The sequence below is a fragment of the Alosa pseudoharengus genome, unplaced genomic scaffold, assembly GCF_046254945.1.
Source record: "Alosa pseudoharengus isolate Yale_2024_CS ecotype anadromous, Long Island Sound unplaced genomic scaffold, YU_APseudo_1.1 YU_APseudo_1.1_scf_14, whole genome shotgun sequence".
NCBI lineage: Eukaryota > Metazoa > Chordata > Actinopteri > Clupeiformes > Clupeidae > Alosa > Alosa pseudoharengus.
In genome coordinates this window covers 22,009,594-22,028,488 of record NW_027468609.1, presented here as the reverse complement: position 1 = coordinate 22,028,488, position 18,895 = coordinate 22,009,594, and the positions used below count along the sequence as shown (strand labels likewise).

Genomic DNA, 18,895 nt, shown 5'->3' with positions numbered 1-18,895 from the left:
ATCCTATGGCAGTATCAACTGCCAGTCTCAGGCTTTAAGCATACAAACTGGCCCTATTAAGGCTACACATCCTGTTCAACTGCTTCCTCTGCCAAAAACTGTTTCAAAATAAGAGTCCTCACTACAATATTTCACTGTTAAACAATTTAACCCTTTAAACTACTGAACTTTTTAACTGTTCAGCCATTGTAACTGTTACTTGTCATCAACTATGACTCCTACCCACTGTAGCTTGTTAGCATGAGCATGTTAGCATTGCTAACATTGTTACAAATTTTAGCAAAACTGCTAAAAATGATTAGCTAAGTTAGCTAAGTAACGTGGTTAGCATTGTTAGCATAACTGCTGGCAAACATTAGAGCCATTCCAACTGTCAGTTATCTTCAACTATCTACCTATATAGAGCCTTTAAACTATTTGTCTATCAACACGCATTAAACTTTCAGTCTGTAAACAACTTTTAAACTATCTACATTTAACTTTTAAACTTTCAACATGCATTAAACTATCTGTCTATTAAACTATCTGTCTATTAACAACTGTTAAACTATCTACATTCAACTTTTAAACTGTCTACTTCTAAACTATCAACTTTTATTGAGCTATGTTATGTCTGTCCTAGCTTCATTTTCATGCACTCGTAATTCCCTGGAATTACATTCTCTAGTTATTATTATTCCGCTGACGTTTTTTGTGCGTTTAATAAGCTTCAATCGTTTAACTTAGAAACTTCATTCAAACTGCGTTGCGTAGGTCTTACTTATGTGACTTCAGCTATGTATTTTTCAACTTTGTAACTTTTATACTTTTTAAACTATTAATTAAAAACTACTAAAATTTCCCCATTGACTTAACATTAGATTATGACATCACAAAAGAGCAACTAGAGAATGTAATAACAGTATGTGTTCATAGCTATAACACAGAATATGCTGTGGCTGTACAAAAATAATCAACAATGGTCTAGATTGCTGGCACTCTAGGACAAAGCTCCCGAAAACAGCTTGGCATTCAATGAGTTAACACCACCAATCAGGGCGATTATGTAATTCCCTGAATTGTATATGTATGGGTGTGTTTCACTATGGTTTCATGTCTGATGAAGGGCTAATGCCCGAAACATTACATGAAATTATATTTGGAGCTATTGGTGTAGCGGACTTCACTCATTTTGTTTTGCCCATTTCGTCCAGCACCCAATTTTTGAATTTGGATGTGCATGCTTTATTGTTATTTTTAAGATGAAGACCTCTCCCAGAAAAGTACAAAAATATGATTTCTAAGTTGGACATGATAAAATCTTCTCTGCTGTAGACGGTTTGTATTTTCTGTTGCAGTGTTAAATTTTTTGATGTAGAAAAGTTGATGGCATTAAAAAAAAGTCAAGACAAAATATTTGAATACACAAATATTTTATTTGGTAGTCTGCATTGTTACAGAATGGTCACATTAACCAGAATTATTCATCCAGATGAAAAGTAACATGGAATCTGAGGGTTTACTCAGCAGTCTCTTTGCCCTTTAAAAAACAATACAAAAAAATCAAGTTCACTAGACACCAAATAAAGATCAATGACTTTAGGATTTTCAATGTTCATTTGAGAAATATTGAGAAATAAACAGGAAACATTATCATACCTTGCCACCATCACGGCTCTTGGCCCTCAGTTTGTTGACCTGAGACTCAGCAATGTCAGCACGCTCCTCAGCCTCCTCCAGCTCATGCTGCACCTTCCTGAACTTGGACAAGTGGGTGTTGGCCTGCTCCTCCTTTTTGATATGAAATTGTAGTGCAATGAATGCAAAGAAACATAACAGCCAATCTACCATGTACCATGAGGAGCAAACATTTTCCTGTTAAGCCAAAATAAAAATGACTTACAGCTTCCTCAGCCTGCCTCTTGTAGGCCTTGACCTTCAGCTGCAGCTTGTCAACCAGATCCTGCAGTCTGTTGATGTTCTTCTTGTCCTCCTCAGTCTGAAGAGAAAAGGTGTGTCAAGAAAGAGAATACTCTACTGATACTGATTTTGCATGCATTTTTACACAGTGGAGAGATTTCTTGCCTGGTAGGTGAGCTCCTTCACCCTCCTCTCGTATTTGCGGACCCCTTTGACTGCATCAACACCACGTCTCTGTTCAGCCTCGACCTCACCCTCCAGCTCACGAACCTTAACATGGAAAATGTTCCAATTTCAGGCACTGACCCTTGTGTAGCTATGAGCTAAACAAATGTTTTCATAATCATATTTGGCTGCCTACCCTCGACTCCAGTTTCTGGAGCTGTTTCTTGCCACCCTTCATGGCCAGATTCTCAGCCTCATCAAGGCGATGCTGCAGATCCTTCACAGTGACCTCCAGGTTCTTCTTCATCCTCTCCAGATGGGAACTGGTGTCTTGCTCCTTCTTCAACTCCTCTGCCATCATGGCAGCCTAGATGATAAAATAGTGTATTTTAAATAGATGTATAGGTACTTCTGAATATAATGATCTGGTTCTGAAGAAAAAAAACGTACATCAGTGATGGCTTTCTTGGCCTTGTCCTCAGCATTTCTAGCCTCCTGGACGATGTCATCAACCTCACTCTGGACCTGAACCAGGTCAGCCTCAAGCTTCTTCTTGGTGTTGATCAGACTTGTGTTCTAATTCGGAGAAACAGACAACCTCATGCAATTTCAATGCTGGAACAGTTTATTTAAAACATCAATTAAAACAACTTGTGTTATTTTTTACCTGGGAGTGCAAGAGGCCAACGCGCTCACTGGCATCAACCAGCTCCTGCTCAGCCACTTTGCGGCCTCTCTCTGTCTGCTCCAGGGCAGCCCTGAGCTCCTCAATCTCAGCCACCATCAGGCCGTTCCTGCGCTCCACCATTGCAGCCTGCTCCTGCATGTCTTCCTGTCCTCGAACAGCATCATCAAGGTGCAACTGGGCATCCTGGAGGTTTTAAAAGGTATATACACTACCTCAATATATGAAGCATTTTTGCCATAATGTTTGGTGGCTAAGTAAAAAAAACACATGTAAAGTAATAAGTTACAAGGTTCTGTTGTTATGGCTGACCTTGAGTTGACCCTGAATGGTCCTTAGTTGTTTCTGGGACTCAGAAGCCTGGCGGTTAGCATGGCTCAGCTGAACCTCCATCTCATTGAGGTCTCCCTCCATCTTCTTCTTGATTCTCAGGGCATCATTCCTGCTCCTGACCTCAGCATCCAGAGTGCTCTGCATGGAGTCAATCACCCTCTGGCTATTCCTCTTGATCTGCTCCATCTCCTCATCCTTCTCTGCAAGCTTCCTGTCAACCTCACCCTTGACTTGGTTCAGTTCAAGCTGGACACGAAGAATCTTGGACTCCTCATGCTCAAGAGTTCCCTAAATGAGAAAATGAAGGATTTAAAATTAATATTTTTTCACTTTCTGATAGGTCACTTGTTTTTAATAATGCCAGCCTGAATGTCTACCTCAGCCTCTTCAAGAGCAGTCTGAATCTCAGCCTTCTCACTCTCAACAGTCTTCTTGGCCTTCTCCAGCTCATGAATGCTCTTTCCAGTCTCACCCAGCTGCTCAGTCAGGTCAGAGATCTCCTCTGCAGAAATACATTTAGAACACTTAATTTAACACAAAGTCAATCCCTCTCAATATTGCCATTCATTTTTTGTTTCAATACCAGAACATACAGTATTAGTTTTAACATGGTTTGATTGGGAAGTATGTCATGATCATCTTGACTTACGCTGGAGGTTCTTGTTTTCCCTCTTCAGAGTTTCCAACTGGTCAAGAGCCTCCTCATAGGAGTTCTTCATCTTGAACAGCTCAGTGCTGAGAGAACGGGCCTCTTTCTGGGCACCCTCCAGCTCAGCCTGACTCTCCTCGTATTTCTGCTTCCACTCTGCCAGAACCTTTGAAAAGTAGTTTGTATCTTTGATCATTCACATCAAATGCACTGCTACCAAAATCTCATGTACATATGCGAAATATTTCTCTGACATAAATGTCCATATCTAAACAATGTTTTGGAGGTATTACCTTGTCAAAGTTCCTCTGCTTCTTGTCAAGATTGGCAGCCAGAGCGTTGGCTCTTTCTACATCAATCATGAGGTCCTCAACCTCACCTTGGAGTCTCTGCTTGGTCTTGTCCAGAGAGGCACACTTGGAGTTGATAGCCTCAATTTGCTCCTCAGCCTCCTGCAGACGCTGGGCAAGCTTTTTCCTGATAAAGCAATACATTTACGTCAGAGTACTTCCCATTTACCGTGATTTTAGTACACAATATAATAATCTACATTGGCATTCTATTTGTTTCTTTGCATGTTTGGTACATACTTAGACTCCTCAAGCTCTTCAGTGCGCTGGATGGCATCAGTTTCATATTTGGTCCTCCACTGAGCAACCTCGCTATTGGCCTTGGACATGCCACGCTGCAGTTCAGCCTTTGCCTCCTGCTCCTCCTCAAACTGCTCCCTCAGGAGGTCACAGTCATGGCGTGCAGACTGAACAGCATGAGCCAGGGCATTCTTGGCCTGTTTGGTACCAAGTAAGGATGTTTATAAAACCTTTCACATAAAGTGATCCACATACTTCAATTGTTTCTATTTCATACACAGGTATCAGTACCTTGACTTCCTCTTCATTCAGTCTCTTCAGCTCCTCAATTTGCTGAGTGAAGGCTTGCTTGCTCCTGGTCAGCTGAGATACAAGAGCCTCTTTCTCTTCCACCTGGCGGCCAAGCTCACCATTTTCAGTTAGAAGTCTTGCTCTCTGAGCACCGAGGTCATTGTTCTGGCGAGCACCCTCATCACTCTTGGCCTTGACTTCACCCAGTTGGTCCTCAAGGGTGCGGCACATCTTCTCCAGGTTGGACTGTTAGTGAACAATAATAATTTTGAGATGAGACCAAATTGTAGTCAGATTCTGGAAAGATGAATGATAATAGGCAAACAATAGATTTAGATTTATTCATATGCTAACCTTTGCTACTTGCATACATATTGTTTACCTTAGCCTTAGCAACGGCCTCCATATTACTGGAGAGGTCATCAATCTCCATCTTGAATTCACTCTTCTCCTTCTCAAGCTTCTGCTTGACACGTTGGAGGTTGTCGATCTGCTCTCCCAGCTCAGCCACACTGTCGGCCTGCTTCTTGCGGAGAGCTGCAGCAGTGGCTTCATGCTGCAGGGTGGACTCCTCAAGGTCACGACGCAGCTTCTGGAACTCAGCCTCACGCTTCTTGTTCATCTCAATTTGAGCAGCAGTGGCACCACCAGCCTCCTCAAGCCTTTCACTGATCTCCTCAAGTTCCCTGGAGATATCAGCTCTCTGCTTCTCAACCTTGGCACGAGCTGCACGTTCAGCCTCAATCTCTTCCTCCAGTTCCTCAATGCGGGCCTGATGGTTTTTATAAAGGAATTGTGAGATTTAAAAAGATCAGACAAAGAATAAAAGCAGTATTTATGTAAAACAAACCTGAAGCTCCTTGATCTTCTTCTGAAGCTGAGCACCCAAGGATTGTTCATCCTCAATCTTGCTAAGAAGTTGGCTTGTTTCAAAGTCCTTCCTGTGTCATAGTAAGTGAAATAATCGTCAATGACTAGTTACAGAGAAGGGTTGAGTGCTATTAGGAGTAAACGTTTGCATATAGTGTTGCTAATTGGAATTCTAAATTACTTCTTCAGCTTCTCCTCAGACTGCTGCTTGTCATTCTCCAGATCCATGATGTTCTCCTGGGACAACTTCAGGTCTCCCTCAAGCTTTCTCTTAGTTCTCTCAAGATCCATACGGAGCTTCTTTTCTTGCTCTAGGGAACCTTCAAGCTGCAGATTGAGTAACATTAAGTATTTGAAGCACAACGTATTGTAATTAAGTAGCACAATGATGTCCATACATTTCATTTAACTCTCAGGTTGTAAACTCACATCATCCACTTGTTGTTCAAGCTTAGTCTTGGCCTTAGTCAGAGAATTGACTTTGTCTTCCTCTGCCTGAAGATCATCAAGAGTCTGCTGGTGTGCCTCTTGGAGGGCTTTCTTCTCCTTTGTCAGCTTACCAATGGACTCATCCTGAGCGGCCATCTCCTCTGTCAGGTTCTTGACCTGCACATAGAAAGTTTTATATCAGTATCTATTGAACTTTATAAAGACTTCTTAGCACATATACAGTATTCTGTTTTTTTTAAGAATGCAAACCTTGTTCTCAGTGGCATGTTTCTCCTTCTCCACTTTGGCCAAGGTCAGCTCCAGATCATCAATGTCCTTCTTGAGCTCAGAGCACTCATCCTCCAATTTCCTCTTCTTGGCAGTCAGCTCAGCATTGATTTCCTCTTCATCCTCCAATCTCTCGGTTGTCTCTTTGAGCTTGGCCTCGAGCTGGATCTTACTTTTGATGAGACCCTCACACCTCTCCTCAGCATCATTGAGACCCTCAGATCCCTATTATAAATACAAAATAGAAGCATGACATCTGATTTATATTGAAAACACAATGCTGAGACTGGGTAGTGGTATGATTGTGAATATTGATACACTTACAGATGCCACTTGAAGAGCCAGGTCATTCCTCTCTTGCACCAGAGCTACCATCTTTTCCTCAAGCTCCTTCTTCCTGGCCTCTGCCTTGACATGGTCGACTTTGAGTTTTTCATGCTCCTCCTTCAGGTTGGCCAATTCCTTTTCAGTTTCAGCACTCTGCAGCAGAGGCTTGATCTTGTAGTAAACCTTCATCCAGGGCCAGGTCTTGACACTCATGAATGACCGTATATTGTACTGGATGGTGTAGATTGCTTCTCTGTAAAAGGTAAATGGTTTGAAAACACCTAGGTCAGTTGATTGTCAAATTATGACAGTGACCAGTCCCATCTTTGATACAGCTTTGTGTGTATTAAAGATGGGAATGGGAATGATCTTTAGTTTTAGCTTTCAAAAGTTAGAAAATTATGCCTTATGTTATATTTCCACTTACAATTTATAAGAGACTCATTATTCTTTAAATTAAACCTATTACAGTTAATTAAAACAACTGTGATGCTATGATGCTATATTTAATGTCAGATGATTTTTGAACATGATTACACCAAATACATCATACATTACCTCCTTTCTGTCATCTTCACATACTCCTTCCTCATCAGGTATGCACGGCAGAGAGCCTGAGTCATTGTGACCAGGGAAGCCAGTTTCTCATCTCGCATCTCCTCAAGGTCACCCAGCAGTCCAGCTTTGAAGAACACCTGAGGGATTAATGAAAATATAAGCATCTATTTGACACCGAAAAAGCTGTGCTTTAGTTTACTCATGAGATATAGATAATAGATTGCATGAAACCTATCTACCTTTGTGTGTCCAAACATGTATTGCGTGTGATCAACATCAATCGATCCCAATAGCTTCTCAGAAGCCTTCTTGTTATCAATAAACTGGCCGTCAGGGATGACACTGGCATTCAGCACTTTGTATCTGTATAGAATAAATAAATGTCCATATAGAGCATTACTTTTCCGTCTATACAGGGCAGTATTAAATATGTGTAATACTTCATTGGCTTTCTACTCTACCTCTGCTTGAAGTCAGCATAGAGGATTCTGCTTGGGAAACCCTTTCTGCAGATTCTGATACCCTCCAGCACACCATTGCACCTGAGCTGGTGGATGACCAGGAAGTTCTGCATATAACCTGTGAAATACATGTCATGAGATCTTCTATTCTCAATGTAATACATGAATAATACACACATCTGTATTGACTACCAAATGCCCTTTACCTGGTTTCTTAATTTCATTTGGAATCAGACAACGCACAAAGTGGGGATGGGTGCTCCTCAAGTTGGTCATCAGTTTGCCCAAGTTCTCCTGTTGAGATAAGAAAGCTATTAAAACATCCCCTCACCTTTCTTTAGGATGATTGATGTGTTTGTTATTGGTTTAATATACCTACCCTGAACTGTGATGACACTGTTTGCATGGAACCACCCTTCTTCTTACCACCCTTCTTAGCGCCACCAGCAGGTTCTGTTGAAATACAAACAGGTGAAAAAATTGACAGTTGAGTAACATGCACAGAAAGTTTATAGACTGGATATAGAGCTCAATAGTCCTGGAAGTAAGAATTCAATTGTTACCTTCAACAACAGGTGGGTACAGGACAGGCAGGAGTTTAACTCCCGACTTCTGGTACAGCTGTATAACAGAATCATTTAGTGGATCCTTGTTCTTGTCCAGCCAGCCAGTAACATTGTAGTCCACAGTGCCGGCATAGTGCACCAGGGAGAAGTGGGCCTCAGCCTTGCCTTTAGCAGGCTTGGGCTTCTCAAAGGCCTGATTTTTGCCAAGATGCTGGTCATACAGCTTGTTCTTGAAAGTGGTGTCAGAGGCCTTGGGGAACATGCACTCCTCTTCAAGGATGGCAAAGATTCCCATAGGCTGTTGGAAAAATGAGCTTAGTTTTAAAAGTGAATATTATAAAACAATACAAATCTAGCACCAGGCTCATTTGACTGATTAAAACTGACCTTCTCAATGAGCTCAATGCAAGCGGCTAAATCCATGCCGAAGTCAATGAAATCCCATACAATGCCATCTTTCTTGTATTCTTCTTGCTCCAGAACGAACATGGTGTGGTTGAAGAACTGTTGCAGTTTCTCATTGGTGAAGTTGATGCATAGCTGTTCCATGCTGTTGTACTGTGAAAAATAGTTTGTAATATGAATGTCCCCTACTGAAATTATTCTACATTGTGGTGTGAGTAAAAAATGGTGTTAACTTATGCTTACATCAAAAATCTCAAAGCCAGCAATATCCAGCACACCGATATAGAACTGCCTTGGCTGTTTAGTGTCCAGCATCTGGTTTATACGGATAACCATCCACAAGAACATCCTCTCATAGATGGACTTAGACAAGGCCGACACTGCGTTATTGACCTGAAACAGAATATTCAAGCAGTGGTCATCCTATGCTTATAGGATAAAAGTAGGTTACTTTACTACTAGTAATTCTGTCCAAATACTTCCAAATGGTTTGTGATCTTAAGTGAACTTTTTAGTGACTAAAATAATACCTGTGGCACAGTCTGACCCTTGGTGACATACTCATTTCCGACTTTCACTCTTGGGTAGCACAAAGCCTTCAGCATGTCAGCAGAGTTCAGGCCCAGGAGGTAAGCGACTTTGTCAGCACCTTAACAAAGTACAACAGTGAAGCATTTTGGTGGTTTGAAATTTATAGCATCCAATTTCATACTCCACACTCTAAACAAATTTGGGACAAGTTTGTCCACCTCAATCTCCTCCCTAAATCAAAACATTTGTCCGAGATAGTGTTAGGTTAAAGGCTATATGTCTCACATAAAAACAGAAAGGTATCTGAGTGACCATTGATTTGTAAATGTTTGTCTTTAAATGAAGATAGATAATTTCTTAATCCAGAGGGAAATTTAGAATATGAATATACATGAATATTCCAGATAGACATGTGTTTAGTAGATATCAGTCATACAGTATTTAACTTTAATTTAACATAATACAATTACATCAATAACTAAGAGTACCTTGTAGTTATTATTAGAACTGACTGATTCAGTAGAGTGTTGTAACTTACTCTCAGTGCCATCAGGCTCAGCCTGCTCCTCGCGCTGCTTCTGCTTGAACACCATGTTGCCATGATGGAGCACAGCACCAGTCAGCTTGTAAATGGTGACTTTCTCCTCTCCATTGAAACCCAGGATGTCAATGGCATCCTAGAATGGTGAATTATTTGATTATTTTAAAGCTATCTTCAAGAAATTGAAGGGGAAAACACATTATTGGAAGACTTACATCTGTGGCATCCAACTCCTCTTTGTCATTAATGCTCGCCACAGTGATCTGACCCTGACTGCACATTGGGAAGTCATAGGGGTTGGATGTGATGAGGGACATTTCTGTCGGGATTAAAAAAATAAGTTTACAAATTCAGAATTACATGTATTGATTGAACGTTTGGTGAAAATATTAACCTTACCTATAATTTCAGGCTTGTGGTTGGTCATCATCTGGAAGAAGATGTGGTAGCCTCTCTCATCAGGAAGCTGGAATGTCACTCTAGACTTCTCCAGCAGGTCTTTTTACGCAGGGAAGGATGTATTTTCATTTGATACATTGAAGGCAATAAAAGAAAATTTCTACTTGGAACAATTATACTTACAAGTCTCAATATCAGCACTAGCCAGTTTTCCAGTTGTGGCAAAGTGAATTCTGATGAATTTTCCCTGTTTGAGATAACATTTTGACATAAATGTATTCATTTAGCTCATATCTTTAACCAAAGCAGGTTACACATGAGGAAATATTCAAGTATTCAATAAATATTCAAATATTCAGTAATAGATTAGAAGAGAATAGAATAGAAGAGAGTAACAATAAATACCTCCTTTACTAACACAAAAAGCAAAATATGATGGTGTAGAGGTTTAGACATTGGAGGATGTTTTTCAAAAGACATGCTAATAGATATAAAACAAAGTGCATGATATGTTTGATTTTAAAGAAAAACCCTAAGAAGTCAATTCTATCTAAAATCAAAACAAAAAAAACATGCAAGAGATTAGATGAGAAACTAAACTTACAAAACGTGAAGAGTTGTCATTCCTCACAGTCTTGGCATTACCATAAGCCTCCAGCAGTGGGTTGGCAGCAATAATCTGGTCTTCAAGAGAGCCCTGCAAGTCAATAGATATATTGTTATTGAAGTTAATGTCTGTGTTGCTATGTGATAATTAGCCTATAAATATGTAAGGGGTCCTCTACCTTAATTTTTCCACTGCTGCCGGCTGATGCCTCTGACTTCTTCCCACCAGACACTGCAATTGTTGCAAAGTACTGGATGACACGTTTGGTGTTTACAGTCTTGCCAGCACCAGATTCTCCGCTGTATTAAACAGAAGATATTGCAATTTTTTTACATCACAATTACAAGTCAAGTTTATTTATATAGCGCATTTCATACACAGAGGTCATTCAATGTACTTTACATACAGTAAACAAAAGCAAACAGTAACAACAAATAAAAGCATGGAAGGGCAATAGTCAAAGAATAGTTTAAAAGGTAAAGATCATAATAAAAAAAGAAAAACATAAAACACACAAGGTAAAATCATTTAAAAAGAAACAACAATTAAAAAGACAGAATAATTTTAAAGGCAGATTCAGAATTTGTAACTCAGTGCAGTTACAAAGTGTACCAGAAGAGTATACAGAATGGTTTAGCCTTTTAATAATGTAAAAAGTTTTAAGGGATGCATGGACACTTACGTGATCAGGACAGACTGATTCTCTCTGTCTGTGAGGCAAAACACAAATTGACATGAATGGTTCATTTTACATAAATGAATCAAATATATAATGTATTATTCAGTGATTGATTTAAAACTGAAAGCATACCTTGGAGCATGAACTGAAATGCGTTGTCAGAGACAGAGAAGATGTGGGGCGGGGCCTCCACACGCTTCTTGCCTCTGTAGGCATCCACCACTTCTTGATCGTATACTGGGAGCCACTTATAGGGGTTCACAGTGACACAGAAAAGTCCAGAGTAGGTCTAGAATGAAGAAATAAAGAAGATTGTTTTTTCAGCTTTTCATATGAATTTTATTTTCTTAATTTGTTTAAAAGTGTAATGCTTACATAGATCATCCATGCTGCATAACGCTCTTTGAGGTTATACAGGACAGACGCTTCATTGAGGTGGGTCATCATTGCCATGTCCTCAATTTTGTCGTATTTGGGAGGATTTAAGGGGAAGATTTCATCTTCCTTCACTGTCCGTTCCTTAAACCAATGTAGAAAACAGCTTTAACAAAGAGATGTATTCAAGAAACTTTCTGTGAATTTGCAAGTTTCACACCAGAACAATTTCAACAGCCTTGTTAAAGTACCTCCTTAGTTTCAAGCGTTTCAACGACGGCTTTGCCGCCTTCCTTCTTTTTAATTGTAGCCTTGACGTACAACTCCTCTTTATCAGTCACAAAGCAAGCTGTCTTTGCATCAAAGGGCCTGGTTTGGGCCTCAAGTCTCTCCTTCTCAGGCTTACGAAGGTAGATGGCAGCTGCGCCATACGCGGCCATATCACCGTCCCCCATGGTTGCTGGTTACTGCATTAATCATAAACATAAAGAGCAGTTTCAACATAAAATGCTTTGCACAATCAGACATGTACAGACACGGTACTGTAAATAAAGTAATTGACAGTCATTAGGGGACAAAACATGTACAGTTCATCTGATCATAAGTTTACATACCCTGTACATACTGTACATGCTCATGTTGACTAAAAAGAGGAATACAAATTTTGATTTTAATGCCTTAAAGGGGTGGTTCAGGATTTTGGACATAGGACCTCATTTCCAAGTTAGCAAGTGTGATATTTATCAGTGGAGACCGTTTTCAACACATATCCTCCAGTCCTTCTAGTTGCAGAGTTCGCAGGTGCTAAGCTAGCGCAAGTCAACGGTATGTGTTAGCCTGCCACTAAAAACAGTCTTACCCACTCCACAGTACACCCGAGGCAAATAAATTATAACGCCAGACTATCGATGTAAATGTCTGTGTTGATAGTTTTATTTCTAACATTATTCTATCCTTGCATTTCAACGATCGCATTACATTTTGAGGGACTAGTTTCTTAGCAGCGGCGGAATTATACTTGCTCTGGTTAGTAGTAGTACTGCGCCGAAAAGTAAACAGTAAAGCACACTCCAATGGGGATACCTAGTAGTAGCCTTGGTAATATCAGTCCGCTGCTGAGTTGCTTAAATGCCTACTACCAACTTCAGGGAACAAAGTATAACTATTGCAACGTGATGCGAGGGTAGTTGTATTTCTTACACTATTCTATCAACACAGACATTTACATCGATTGTCTGGAAGTTGCCTCGGGTGTACTTTGGAGTGGGTAAGACTGTTTTTAGTGGCAGGCTAACACATACCGTTGACTTGCGCTAGCCTAGCACCTGCGAACTCTGCACTTAGAAGGACTGGATGAAACGTGTTGAAAACGTTCTCCATTGATAAATATCACACTTGCTTACTTGGAAATGAGGTCCTATGTCCAAAATCCTGAACCACCCCTTTAATAGAAAAAAAAGAGGAATCAAATCTTTAAGGATACCAATTTTCTTTGTGAATGAATAATGTATCACAAATAAATGTTCTTTCTTAAAATACAGGGGCAGTATACATACCCCTATGCCCTTGGCCTTTGGAATTAAAATAGCCGCACATCATCACATAACCTTCACCATACCTAGAGATTGGCATGGTTTTATATCAGTTAACAACAACTGGTTTGATTTGCATTGAGAGATAATCTTATGGAAAGTACCCAAGGCCAATCATGAGATATGATGAAGGGTAGAGTATGTCAAGGGTATGTGATGATGTGGAGCTATTTTAATTCCAAAGGCCATCAGGATGCATAGTATCCTGGATCCATGAAATAACTGGCCTTTTAAAAAAAAAAAAAGTGCATTAAAGATGCAATGTGTTAAAAAAGTATTTTTGATATCTAATAAATAACAATGGAACCAATTGATTTACTGCGTAATTTAATACTAATACATACTAATATACACATTGAATATACACACATATCTAGATATCAATGAATTATGGTGGAGGGTGAGGATGTTTAAACATAAGCTTCCATTTAAGACCTGTGAAGACCTTAAAGTCATAACTAGTGTATAATTAGGTAATTAATGGTATAGGCATATTGGACACAATCTGCATAGACTGAAGAATACAAATAAGACCTTGAATGGAGCTACACCTGTGTCGTAGCAATAATCAGTAAATGCCCCCAAAATATTTACTTCACTAGAATGTAAGTAGCTTGTTTTAATCATTTAGCTGTTCAGATAAAATCAGATGTACTGTAAATCAGATGTACCTTACCTTTTCCTCCCAAAAGAAGATGAAATTTCCACAGTTGTTATGAGTACCTAGAAATGCTAAAAACATACAAAGTCAAGTGTTTTAGTATATCAATAAATGTAATGTACTAATTGTAAGTGTATTAGTTGCTTTAGAGATGAAGAGACACATGACACATTCTATAATAGAGGCCACATCCTTTCTGTGTCTGTCTGTGAAAGACTTACTGTGCACTGGAACCCTCCCTGCAGTCCTCCCATACTCTCAGCAGGTCCTTATATTGGATGTATTCTGTCAACTAAGCAGAGCTCTAATAAGGCAAGGCGTATTTAGATCTATTTTAAGTTCTTGCGACTCACTTTATGACATTATTTTGTGTGTATTTTTACCAATTTATTTATGGGATATATATATATATGAAAACCATTTGATATCATTTTGCTCATTAAGGTCAAATCTGTGGCTAACTGAGCAGAAAAAAAACTGGAATAAGATGTTAATAGAAGTGGCATATTGAGCAATGCTGTCCAACAATATGTTTTTTCTATCAACATATAGAACAGTTGACCTATACTTTGATGTGTGATACAAATGCAATTGTTATCATATATCCTAATTAAAGGGTAATGCCTGCCCCATAAGTCTGTTCATCTATGCATTTGTACTCATGGCTGAGGATTTGCTTGTCAATTTTTTAGTGGTTTGTAAATATCAGTTTACTAAATGTTGTTTCCCTTTGATTTGTGAGCTTCCTGAAATGCATGGCATGTAATTAATATGTCCTTCAGATATGTATGTGCTGTGTTCTCTTCATGCCCACCACACATGTATTTATAAGTAGCATGTGTCACAACTGTTTTGGCACTGGTAGAACAAGTAAAGTAAATATCAGGGCAGCATTCCAAAAGTGAAGTGCACAGCAGTTCTATGACTGGTGTTCAGTGACAAAGTTGTTGTAAGCTCTCTAGATGCCTAGACTAACAGTAAAGAAATTGAAGCTTGAAAGTAGGTATCACAAGTCATAAGAAACAATACTTTCTTATGTATTCTTCATTAACCTTGTGACACTATATAAATACAAATAGTGACACTATAAATCTTAATTGGGCCCCTCAATCATATACCATGGGTTATGTTATTTACCCCTGATATCTGAATGAGGCCCCTCAGTCAAATAAAACAGGTCATGATGTGCTGTGGTAATTATGCTTTGTAATTGCCATCTTTTTTCATGGCAAGATACCTTAAATATGTTGATGGTTATGTCATATTTGTCAATCTAAATCCATTTATTTCCACAAAACTCCCCAGAAGTCATCTTTTAAGGGGTTATTTTTCAAAATGTTCTGTCTTGTTTTTTGTTTTTTCACCCCTGCCCTTCAAGAAATCTGAGCCCATCACTGTTTAATAGGTTAGTGTACTGTGACAAGTCAGTGATAATTTCATTTAAACTTGGTACAGCTTTAATTCATTCTGACTATTTATACTTTTGACATTCATTGACTTTGAACAGAATCATGCTGTGGTATCAAGTGTGTCATTCCATTTACTTAACTTTCTATTGGTAAATAGCAGCTGTTTAATATGGTGAAAAATTAAGAAAAGGGATACAGCCTACTGCTATTTATGCATTCGCACTTTTTTTTGTCATAGCCAATAATCTGTCAACACAGATGCTACTAACACTTCACCAAATTATACCCCTCAGAGGTAGGCTACAGTATGTCCATAGACGAAAATCTCTAGATTCTTGAAATCATCAAAATGAAAGCATCAGGATTTATTTACAAGTATTTGTATTTCTCACAATTTTATACACAATCTTTGATGCACAACTCTAGTACATAGTGGAAAAGAGAAGATAGTGGATAATGTGTTAAGGTGCGTTCCACAGGGCTGGGTGATCTCTTCACAGGATTAGGATCCCTGTGGCAGCTGCCAAAAACAGCAGCAGTGTCTGGGTATGCTGACAGACTATCAAACTGTAGTCTGACATCTGAAGACCACAGATCCATATATGAGGAGATGTGCACTCTCACTCAGCTGAAAGGAGACAGTTAAGATGAGTGGTGCTTACTTATTTTGTTGTTGAAAGATCTAGCAGACTGTAGAGTATGCAGACTTGGCTTCAAAAAGGGAGGATGTGTACAATGAATGTTCAAAAGGTGACAAAACATTGATATTGTTCGGTTAAAGACCCCCAGATGATTAATGGCCCATCTGCAGTATGCCAAGGTTCAATAGTTTGTGTTGGCAAACAGACAGGGCAGTATATGTAGGTGCACATTTCACTGACAGAGGTGTCTGACACAGTGATCCTTATGGCAGCTGGAGATTTTCAAAGCACTTTCAGTTACTTATTTAAGCACATTTTATAATCAGCCACAGTAAAACCTGCTCATAGGCCAAGCAAATATTTACAGTTTTTTCCAATTGCTAAAGCACAATTTTGCAAACTATTGTGGTTTTATCAAAATACAAAACCATACACCTAAACGGCAAAATACCTCAAATAACTCATATAGCCTGCTAAATGAAGCACTGCAACCAAAACTACATATAACTACAATCAAACTTTTGCACCAAATGGCACACACGTCATTCATATTACCAGATTTTTGTCTAACCAACTACACACTGTTGGGCATAATGAAAAGCACTCACATCTTTAGTATGCTTTGCCATAATACTAAAATAAATTGTAGAATTTTCGGTAACACTTTAACTACACACAATTCATCATTTATTAAGCCTTTGTTACTTATTAGTTAATGGTTTGCTCATCATTAGTAATTTAGCAAGATTTGTTCATAGTAAATAAGCCTATATCTAAAACATGTTATTACATGTTAATACATTATTGTTAATACTTAATAAATGATGCAATAATATGTTTTTGATGCAGTAATATTTACATTATTTAACAGTTACACATGCACTAATGATTAATTAGGGTGAGGATGCATATTTTATAAACCACTTCCTAATACTCCTAATACTATAATTCATGATTAATTCAGGAGTTACAAGTGGTCAGTTAATATTTTGTGAGCTCATCTAAAGTGAGGATGTTTTATGTCTGGCAACACATTTACAAATGGGTTATAAAGTTTACAATTTGCATTTATTCATTTAGCAGACACTTTCACCCAAATTAAAGGGCAAGGCCACATTAGTGGACGCCAGGGCTTGAACCCCCAACTTTATGGGTTACTGCATGCTAACCCGGCTCCATATCCACTACACTACCTCTGCCCAGTGGTATTACAACAGTCAATTCAAAAATATAATATAGATATGCGTGTTTAGTAAACTATGAACAAACCATTTTTAACTGTGTGTTTAAACATGATTTACAGATGAGAATTAATGTAGGATTAATGCTTTACAAACAAAGAATACAGCATTTAATAATAGTTTACAGGTGTTTAATAAATACTCAACAGTGTGTAGTAGAAGAAAACAGAAACTCTTGCATAGTTGCAGGTGTTTCTATCTGGGCTAAGGTAGTGTAGTGCAGTGTTTCCCAAACTTTTTTTCTGGGGACCCACTTTTTAAAAATGACAGACCATCGCGACCCATTTCACTTCAGATCTAACATGCAACATGCATGCAACCACCAATATTTAATTTATTAGACAACATAAATTGCGCAGGCGACCCAAATAAAATCTTTTGAGTTTGATTCCCAGCTTTCACTGTTGTGTCAATGGCCTTCAAGTTAATTGACATTTGTACATCGCTTGTCTGCTAAATGAATGAGTGTGAATGTAATCTTTACAACTCATTTGAAAATGTGTTGCAAGCAGGGTTGGGTAGTAACGGATTACATGTAATCTGGATTACGTAATCAGATTACTAAAATCAAGTAACTATAATCAGCTCAGATTACAATAAAAAAAATTGTGTAATCAGATACATTGTTGGGGATTACCTGATTACATTTTATCATGCAAACAATGCAACTTTTTTTATGATAGCCTAGCTATCTTTTAATTTGACAAGCAGTTCATTCGGATGTTCACTTTTTAGACTTTTTTAAGATATAGTTAAGAACAAAATTATTCATACCCCTGGCAAATATTGATTTTTCTCTTGACCAATATGTTTGTTCTTACTTAAAATGGCACTTGCACATGCCAAAAGGTTGCAAGACAATGTGGTAAAAACATGGAATTAAAAAAAAGTGTTCTTTTTTTAACATTTTTATGAAAAATCGCGTGTTCAAAATTATTCATACCCTTTTTAAACAATCACTGGAAACATCTTTATTTACCACCACAGCTCTCAAAATGGTTCATATAATACCCACCAAGCCTCTTCATGTCTCCACAATGATTGTAGACTGCACCTTTTTAGCAGCAATCTGGGTTTTGAGGCAGGAACGATTATTTGCCATCACTTTGGCCTTGTGCTCACTTTTTTGATCGATTGAGGTACGCTCTAAAATGTTGATATTGTTCTCTGTTAACCATTTCTTGCCTTGTTTGGCTGTATGTTTTGGATCATTGTGTGGTTTAATGTTCAAATGCTGACTTTTGGGGCAGCCATGGCCTACTGGTTAGGGCCACACTGCCTGATCTTTTTCTCCTAATCTTAATGTAGCCTCTTGTTTTAGTGTTACCGTTTACTTTGAGAAAGTCACCAGGTCCCCCTGGTTGAACAACATCCCAAAATAATAATTTTCTCACCCCCACAATTGAAACGGACATGGAGTCATTTGGGTATAACGCTTCCCTTTTTTATGCCAATCTCAGGCCATGTCCCTGGGTCAAAAAAATCCAGCGAAAGCTAAATTATTTGTCCAGGTGTGCCCTTATAAAGGTTAAGCTGAGTTGTGCATGTTTGGAGAAGGGTGGAGAAGAAAAATAGAATGAGAATTCTTTCATCAATTCTGAGGTGGTGTCTTTTACTTAATGGGCATATTTATTGAAGTAATCCTAAAGTAATCAGATTACGTTACATGTTTTTGGTAATCCAACTGATTACGTTACTGATTA

At 38.6% G+C, this 18,895-nt stretch overlaps 1 protein-coding gene across 1 annotated transcript; it reads right to left on the bottom strand.

Moving 5' to 3' along the window:
• Window positions 1-1,498: 1,498 nt before the first annotated feature.
• Window positions 1,499-12,103, bottom strand: LOC143123061 (myosin heavy chain, fast skeletal muscle-like). Its single transcript, XM_076284170.1, has 38 exons — window positions 11,900-12,103; window positions 11,649-11,792; window positions 11,406-11,562; window positions 11,277-11,304; window positions 10,773-10,893; window positions 10,592-10,684; window positions 10,171-10,234; window positions 9,988-10,086; window positions 9,804-9,907; window positions 9,586-9,724; window positions 9,047-9,165; window positions 8,760-8,909; window positions 8,499-8,669; window positions 8,109-8,409; window positions 7,925-7,998; window positions 7,752-7,839; window positions 7,546-7,663; window positions 7,324-7,447; window positions 7,085-7,221; window positions 6,524-6,779; window positions 6,182-6,424; window positions 5,912-6,088; window positions 5,664-5,809; window positions 5,463-5,553; window positions 4,995-5,384; window positions 4,613-4,858; window positions 4,322-4,518; window positions 4,025-4,208; window positions 3,732-3,897; window positions 3,460-3,584; window positions 3,062-3,370; window positions 2,732-2,935; window positions 2,515-2,640; window positions 2,261-2,431; window positions 2,065-2,169; window positions 1,883-1,978; window positions 1,639-1,770; window positions 1,499-1,519 (listed from the first exon to the last, which is right to left on the bottom strand). The coding sequence occupies exons 1-38, from the start codon at window positions 12,101-12,103 to the stop codon at window positions 1,499-1,501; spliced, it is 5,820 nt and encodes a 1,939-aa protein (XP_076140285.1).
• Window positions 12,104-18,895: the final 6,792 nt, after the last annotated feature.

What these genes read in the sequence shown, in the direction of transcription:
- LOC143123061 (XM_076284170.1), bottom strand. Translation starts at nt 12,103, where the DNA reads ATGGGGGACGGTGATATGGCCGCGTATGGCGCAGCTGCCATCTACCTT. An exon ending in GCATTGAGCTCATTGAGAAG is followed by an intron (nt 8,410 to 8,498) that starts GTCAGTTTTAAT and finishes TTTTTCCAACAG; the next exon opens with CCTATGGGAATCTTTGCCAT. An exon ending in AAATGAAATTAAGAAACCAG is followed by an intron (nt 7,664 to 7,751) that starts GTAAAGGGCATT and finishes TGTATTTCACAG; the next exon opens with GTTATATGCAGAACTTCCTG.